The sequence below is a fragment of the Triticum dicoccoides genome, chromosome 3A (genome assembly GCF_002162155.2).
Source record: "Triticum dicoccoides isolate Atlit2015 ecotype Zavitan chromosome 3A, WEW_v2.0, whole genome shotgun sequence".
NCBI classification, from domain to species: Eukaryota; Viridiplantae; Streptophyta; class Magnoliopsida; order Poales; family Poaceae; genus Triticum; species Triticum dicoccoides.
The window spans coordinates 79,538,513-79,546,396 of record NC_041384.1 but is presented as its reverse complement, the minus strand read 5'-3'; the positions used below and the strand labels follow the sequence as shown (position 1 = coordinate 79,546,396).

At 51.7% G+C, this 7,884-nt stretch overlaps 2 protein-coding genes across 2 annotated transcripts; one reads left to right on the top strand and one right to left on the bottom strand.

The window, feature by feature from the left end:
- The first annotated feature begins 1,628 nt into the window (after positions 1 to 1,628).
- Positions 1,629 to 2,262, top strand: LOC119271266 (ethylene-responsive transcription factor RAP2-3-like). Its single transcript, XM_037553163.1, has one exon. It carries the CDS (start codon positions 1,690 to 1,692, stop codon positions 2,260 to 2,262), a length of 573 nt encoding a protein of 190 aa, XP_037409060.1. The 5' UTR covers positions 1,629 to 1,689.
- A 667-nt stretch (positions 2,263 to 2,929) lies between these two features.
- Positions 2,930 to 4,759, bottom strand: LOC119271265 (alkane hydroxylase MAH1-like). Its single transcript, XM_037553162.1, has one exon. The coding sequence runs from the start codon at positions 4,728 to 4,730 to the stop codon at positions 3,174 to 3,176; it is 1,557 nt and encodes a 518-aa protein (XP_037409059.1). The 5' UTR covers positions 4,731 to 4,759; the 3' UTR covers positions 2,930 to 3,173.
- Between the last annotated feature and the right edge of the window lie 3,125 nt (positions 4,760 to 7,884).

Here is a 7,884-nt window from a genome sequence, read left to right as displayed (position 1 = left end):
GCTCGAAGAGTCGCCGGCAAAAATGGGCGGCAGCGTCGGTGACGGAGGAGGCGGGGGCGATGGTTGCTTGTTGGCCGGGGGGAGGGGAGGCCAATGTGCCACAGACCAGCGGGCCCGGGGACAGGAGTAGGCGAGCGCGCGTCCGTCGCGTGTCCGCGCCGACGCAAATCAGGCTAAAAAAGGGGCCGGGAATGGGTTGCCCGCGGATGAAAAACGGACGCGCGTCCGTTTGGGTCGGCGCGTTGGGCCGCCTTTTCTGTACACGCCGACCCAAACGGACGGCCGCGGACGAAATGGGTCGGGAGTTGCTCTTAGCAAATTAAAACACTCATATCTTTTGAACACTAAGTTCCTATTTGAAATAATTTATATATTTAAATTCTTGACGCTAAGACATTTAAAACTAGACCAATCTTGGATACATTTCAAACACATTTGAATTTCAACATTTCACATTTGGTATGTGGACTAACACATTTCACTTCAGAAAATGTGAAACAAGCCAATAACATATTTTAGAATTGTGAAATAATAACTACATAAATTTAAATTGTAATATACGATTGTAAAACTGATTATTTAAAAATGTGAGCAATGTAATTCACTTTCTGTGCTTACTATTTCACAATTCAGAACCAACATTTCACTTTTGACTCGCTTCTTTTGAAAAAATAACACCTATTTCAATTGCACATTTCTCAAATAACCCATTTCACTCTTTTGTAATAAATTGTTTCTGATTTTCAAATAATATGTTTCACAATGATATATTATAATTTTACTTTGTGTGGTTACTAGTTCACAATTCAGAACCTACATTTCACTTTACATTGGCTTGTTTCACAAAAAAATATATTTCAACCGCACATTTCTCACATAAACTATTTCACTATTTTGAAATAAATTGTTTCACATTTTAGAATAATCAGTTTCACAAATGATCCATTATAATTCACTTTCTGTGGTTGCTACTTCATAATTCAGAAGCTATATGTTTCTTTTCACTGGCTTGTTTCACAAAAAGCACATCTATTTCAGTTGTTCATTTTTTAAATAACATATTTCACTCTTTTCAAATTAAACTATTACACATTTTTAAATAATCGGTTTCACAAGTTGACATTTCAGTTTCATTTTTTTTACTTTCAAAACCAATATTTCAGTTCCACTGTCTTGTTTCACAAAAAACACGTTTTTCAAGTCAAATAGATTTGTTTCACATACGAAATGTGAAACGTTAAATTTAAACTTCTTCAAATTTATGTCTTAAAAGATATAAATATTTTAAATTCGTCAAGGTGAAAAAAAAATCCATGAATTTGTTTGCATCGGAGAGAGAAGAGACACAGATGCATACGTGTGTGAAGAAAGAGAGAGAGTGAAATGTTACATCCATGCATGTGAGGTAAAACAACTCTTCACTTCAGAGCATCTCCAACAACGGCGCCAAAAGACGCGCGTAGTAAACTTTCACTTTAGCGCACGCGGGACGTTTTGGCGCACTCAACCGGCGGCGGGAAAAGCGCGCGAGAAAAGGCGGCAGCGCACGCTAGATTTGACGCACCGCTTCGAGCGCGCCTATAAATTGCCGCGCTCGCCACGCGGCCTCCACACTACCACACGTGCTCTCTTCGCTACTCTGTCGCCGCTTGCTCGCCGCTTCGTCGCCCCTGCCACCACTGCGCCACCATGCCGCCGCGCCGTCGTGGATCATCTGGCTACCGCGGCGTCCGCGAGCGCCCCGGCGGCACCTACTACACCGAGGTCCGGTCCGGTGACGTCCGGCTCGGCCTCGGCACGTTCGGGACCGCGCACGAGGCTGTCTGTGCATACGACGCGGCAGCGTGGTGCCTAGAGAGGCCGCCGGCTCAGATGAACTTCCACGACGTCTTCACGCGCGAGCAGGCGCAGAACGTCGCCCCTCCGCCTCGTCTTATCACGGACCAGGACCGTGCGGAGCACCGTCGGCGGCAGCGCCGCCTCCTCGTCACCGAGGAGGATGAGCGAGCCATGGCGGAGTGGCGCCGGCGCCACCCGAAGGACGTCGCGGCAGAGCACGCCTTCTGGGCGAAAAGGACGGCAGAGCGCCGCGCGGAGCGGTTGGAGAGGTGTCGGCGGAAGGCCCTGGCGATATCACAGTGCGATATCGTTGAGGCAGGTGGGGTGTCGATCTTTGTGGATAATGATCCTCGTTGGGAGGACATGTGGATCGATACCTCGGACAACACCAATCCGGATAAGGACGAGGACGACTCAGAGTAGGATGTAGTTGCACCATAGTTCATCTAGTTGCGCCGTAGTATGTAGTTGCACTGTAGTTTTATCTATCTATGTTATCGATCTATGCTATGAACTATGTAAAATATCTATGTATCATTTTTATTATCTATGAAATATGTATCATTTTTATTAAAAAAATATGTATGCAATGTTTCGTGCGATAGCGCACGCTGCATTTTAGCGCGTCTATTAGAGCTACGCGCATGTTAAATTTTAGTGCGTCTGCTGGAGCCAGCGCTGCTCGCTGCTTTTTTTCAGACGATAGACACGCTGCAAAGTATTTTTTAACGCGTCGCGGGTTCCGCAGCTGTTGGAGATGCTCTCAGTGGTGAGACGGTTGCCAGCACCTGTGGGAACCACGCAAAAAGACATTGCGGAGTACAGGGCCGTTGGGAAGCACACGCAGGCAGACGTTCCACCACATTAGGAGGTACTACAGTAGTGCTACAAGTCTAGCTTTCAGTTGCACTGCTCATGCACCCTCAAAAAAAAAAGTTGCACTGCTCATGCATGCATTCATATCCCAGTTGATCAATCTGGGCACCAGATCAGACTGCATGCATGCTGGATCATTATTCCACGTACGCCATTCTGTTCCAACCATTTTTCGTAATTTTCCGTTTCCTTCTTATTTCCATATGTTCCGTTGGTATACACATTTATTTACTTATTCCTTTGTATACAGTACATATTGATACACACACAAACAATAACCTCACACGTTTACACACAATAATATCCCCGTCCCACGATATAAGACGTTTTTACAAGCCAAAATGGCTTGCAAAAACATCTTATATTGTGGGACAGAGAGATTACACGTATATGGATTGCCATGCAATGCACATGGACACAGGACTTGCGAGCATCGACGTAAGTGCGTATGTATAGCCCTAGCAGGCATCGTCTTGCCTCTTGTAAACCCTCACCTTGAGCCCGTCCTTCATGTGGAGTATGATGGACAGCTTGGGCCTCACCACGGCACCGGCGGCGACCTCCACCCGGAACCGCGGCAGGACGGCGGCGACCACGCCCTTCATCTGCGTGAACGCCAGGTCCTTGCCCAGGCACGTCCGGGGCCCCACGTTGAACGCCACGAACTTATACGACGGCTCGTGCCGGAGCCGCCCCGCCTCCGTCAGCCACCGCTCCGGCCGGAACTCCAGGCAGTCCTTGCCCCACACCGACTCCATGCGTCCCATCGAGTAGAACGACACGATCACCCTCCTCGACGGCCGCACGGCCGGCCCGCTCGGCAGCGTGTCTGGCTGCGCTCCCGCCTTGTGCTCGAACGGCACCGGCGGGTACAGCCGGAGCGACTCCGACAGCGCCGCGTGCAGGTACACCAGCCGCTTCAGATCGGCGGCGCTGGGGTGGCCGCCAGACGACAGGTTCTCGCGGAGCTCGGCGAGGATCTTGGCCTCCACGTCGGGGTGGTTGGTGAGCAGCCAGAAGAACCATGTCAGGGCGGAGCTCGTCGTGTCGCGGCCGGCGACCATGAGGTTCAGCGTCGTGTCGCGCAAGAACCGATCGAACTCGCTTCCGCCCTTGCCTATCTCGTCTTGGCATGCCATGTACAACGTGAGAAGATCAGCGGCGTCGCTTCCGTCGGCGTTGGTGTCGGCGGCACTGGCCGCGCGCTCTCGCCGTAGCGAGACGTACTCGGCGATAGACGCATCCAGCACCTGCTGAGCCCTGGTCATCTTCTTGTGATGGCCGATGTTTAGGTAGGTCTGGAGCCTCAGCCAGGCAATGGGCGTCACGTGCCTGTAGAACAGCACCGCCTCGGCCTCATCCATGGCCGCGGCGAATGGCACTTGCGGGAAGTCGGCGGCCAGGCAGCCGGGGTCCGTACCGAATATGAACATCGCCGTGAGGTCGAACGTCAGGCGCATGAACACGTCCTGCAGGTCGACGACCGTACCGCCGGCAGCGACGCCGTCGAGAAGCGGCACGAGCCCCTCGTCGAGCTTGCGCGCGGTGCTCACGGCGACGGCGGCGCGGAACCTCGCGTCCGAGAGCACCGCGTGCGCCTTGCGCCGCTGGAACGCCCACGAGTCCCCGTCGGCGTTGAAGATGCCGTTGCCGAGCACGTCGAACAGGGCCGCGAACTCCTCGCCCTTGGGGTAGTTGCCGAAGTTGGTCGTGAAGACATGCGCCACGTCCGCCGGGTTGGCCGTGATAAGGATGTCCACGGGCGAGCCCCACGGGCCCCTGGCGACGTGCGACATCCCCGGCGCCACGCGCAGGAACTCCGTGAGCCATTCGTGCACGCGCCCGGCGTTGACGGTGATCGCCGGCACCGAGCCGACCAGCGGCCAGTTCGTCGGCAGCCCGTCCCGCCGGCGATACCTGAAGAACAGCAGGAACAGGAAGCAGGCGAACGACGCCATGATCTCCGGGTACTTGCCGAGGAAGCCTCTAACCCACCACCATGACACCGCCTCCATTTCTTTTGCGTTTGTTTACGCTATAGCCGGTGAAGCGTTCTTGTACAAGTGAGCTAGACAGAGCTAGCTTGGCTTATTATATAGTGGAATTGTGAGGTGAGGGGTTTGGGTTTGGGTGTAGACATTTGGCGCCGGTGAAGTACTCTTGTTTCTATTCTACCCCAGAGACCATATTGAATCACCATCAACAGCTAGTCTACTTCAAAGGTGCAATTAAATGGACTGCCCTCCGAATCTCTCGTCATCTCTTCCTCTCGGGTCGACCAGTCGACGTCATCAAAGGCCCACCATGGATATCGCCTCATGCATATACTCCAGCCTTGTCTCTTTCAACGTAGATGCTGGGATGCATTCTTCTTTTTTGAAACTCCACAATCTTTATTAAATCAAAATATTGTTACATCATCCTCCAGCCACCTAACAATTGATGCCGGTGGTTCCTTTATCCATATAGAAGGTGGAGTCAAGGACGCTAGCCTAGCTAATTCGTGAGAGACAACATCCATTGCAGCCGCTCCAGATGATGAAGTATAACCAAAAGATAAAATATTACAATTAGCATAAATTGCAGCCGCTCCAGATGATGTGTACCCTCCAACATCCATTGTGTCTATCACCTTCATGCAATCAGATTCCACAACGAAGTTACTAATCCCAAGTTGTTGTGCTAGTAAAAGTCCATGGTGCAATGCATAAGCTTCTGCAGTAGGTGCGTCTGACACATGATCCAGTTTACCATTCGATGTTGCGATGTATCCTCCCTTATCGTCTCAGAGAATAGCCCCAACCGCTCCTTGGAGTTCTTCAGACTGGAATGTTGCATCAACATTTAGTTTCACCCAGCCCTTCGTCGGTTTAACCCATCCTCCTCTCTTGATGCTTAAATTCTTTTTTATGGTCTTGAAATAGTTCATTGTTAGAGCATCTCTAACAGCCGCGCTAAGCGCCGCGCGTAAAAAACCTGTTTACCGCGTGCGCTGTGGCTGGTTTTGCGCGCCCGCCTGCGCTGGCTCCAGCAGCCGCGCTATAATGCAGCGCGCGCGCCGCTCTAGCAGAGCGCAAAAATACAGCACGCGCGACTCGCTGGGCATTTTGCATATATGATATTTTGGAAAAAAATGAACATGTGAAATTTGACACAAACAAGTTGATGAATAAAAGTTCATGCCCACAAGTTCAAAATCATGCCCACAAGTTTATCCAACCAAGTTCAAATGCAAACTAAAGTTCAAGACATGAAAGACACATCAATCTTCATCTTCCTCGTCTTCGTCTTCGTCCTCATCTTCCGAAGACGACTCTTCCGCCTCCGAAGATGAATCTTTCTCCCTCTCCTCATCACGCACCGCATCATGTGAAGCTCCGACGGTGTTGGCAAGATCTTCAACGGCATCTTTATGGGAATGTGTGTGAGAAGGCACATCAAAAGACATTGCACCCATGGCGGCCGAAGGTGCACCCATGCCTCCCATGAGAGAAGCAAAACTCATGCCTCCCATGGCGGCCATAGCGTCGGAGGGTGCTCCAAAGCCACCCATGCCTCCCATGGCGGCCGGAGGTGCACCCATGCCTCCCATGGCGGCCGGAGGTGCACCCATGCCTCCCATGGTGGCCGGATGTGCACCCATGCCTCCCATGGCTCCGAAGCCACCCATGCCTTCCATGGCGCCGAGGCCACCGCCACCCATGGCGCCGAAGCCACCACCACCCATGGCGCCGAGGCCACCGCCACCCATTGCACGAACCAAGGCTCTTTTTTGGATCAAGACTTCTTGTTGGGCAAGATTGACATACTCTTTTTGCGCCGCATTGAGGTTAGATGGGTCCAAGAAGAATAAGTGCTTCTCCCATTCCAACAACTTAGCTCGCTCCTCGTTGCTCACTTTCCTCTCCTCCAAAGCCACCTTTCTCTCCTCGGCCGCCACCCTTCTCTCCTCGGCCGCCAACCTCCTCTCCTCGGCCACGGCATCTTGGTTCCTTGCCATTTTCCTCACCTCATTGGCTTTGACCCTTGCCTTCACAATAGCTTCCATAGCATTTTTGAGCTCATCATCTCCTTTCCTCTTCTTCTTTTCGGTTTTGTCTTTCTTGCACCCATCCGGTCGTTTTGGCTTCGAGTATGAAACCGAGTTGGGAGTGAGGCTTCTCTTGCCGTCATCACTTGATGCATCATCCTCCTTCTCATCATCATTCATCTCAATTGCTCGCTTCCGTTTGTTGCTCAAATGCAAATCCTCCAAACCATCACGCTTCTTCCATTTCTCATCATCCTTTAACACTTCATAGCAATGAGGCAAGGTAAAGACCCTACCTTTCTTGATCTTCCCCTTCTTGGTTGTCCTTGTCTCTTCTTTGAACAAGTTTTGTGCAATGTTGTACTACAAGAAAAACAAAACAAGTTAGCACTTCGGTCACCAAAAACAAGTATGATGAACATATATGAGATGCCACTTACTCGATCATCCTCATTTGTGCCACTTGGGTTAATCTTGTCAACTGCCTTTTGTACGGCCGCCCACTTTTGACAATCCGAGTTGATTGTCGACCATCGGGACCGAAGTGATCTCTCGGAGCGGTCAATTCCACTCAAGTTGTGAGCATCAAAGTGTTCTTTCATTCGCCCCCAATACGCGTCTCTACTTTGATCACCTCCAATGGATGGATCCCTCGACACTTGCAAATAAGTATGGCATAGTAACTTGTCATCGTTGGTTGAGTAATTGCCCGCTCTTCCTTTCGGCGCCTCGACAATTCCCTCACCCTCCTCGTCCACCTCAAACTCATGGTCTTCGAAATGGATGTCATTGGTTTGAGACCAATGCGAATTGTTGGACCCAACACCCATAGTGGACATGTATGCATCATCGTTGAGACTACATGTATGCTTCGGTAGCCGCCGCGGCCGTCGAACGCCCTGCAAGCTTCTTTCCCCTCGCCTTCGTGGTGCCGGAGCCGTCCGCCGCCTTGTTTTTCTTCGCGGATGTTTTGCCCTTCTTCGTCCGCGCCGCATTGGGGACCTTCTTCGACGGTGCGGCGGCGGCACGGGACGGCGCCGGCGCGACGCCACCCGGCGCCGAGAAGAGGCTGCGCGTGAGGCCGACGCTCGGCGGAGCTCCGGCGGTGGCGACGCCAGCGCTTCCCGCGCTAGGGTTTC

Coding starts and splice junctions, on each gene's coding strand:
- LOC119271266 (XM_037553163.1), top strand. CDS start 1,690: ATGCCGCCGCGCCGTCGTGGATCATCTGGCTACCGCGGCGTCCGCGAG.
- LOC119271265 (XM_037553162.1), bottom strand. CDS start 4,730: ATGGAGGCGGTGTCATGGTGGTGGGTTAGAGGCTTCCTCGGCAAGTAC.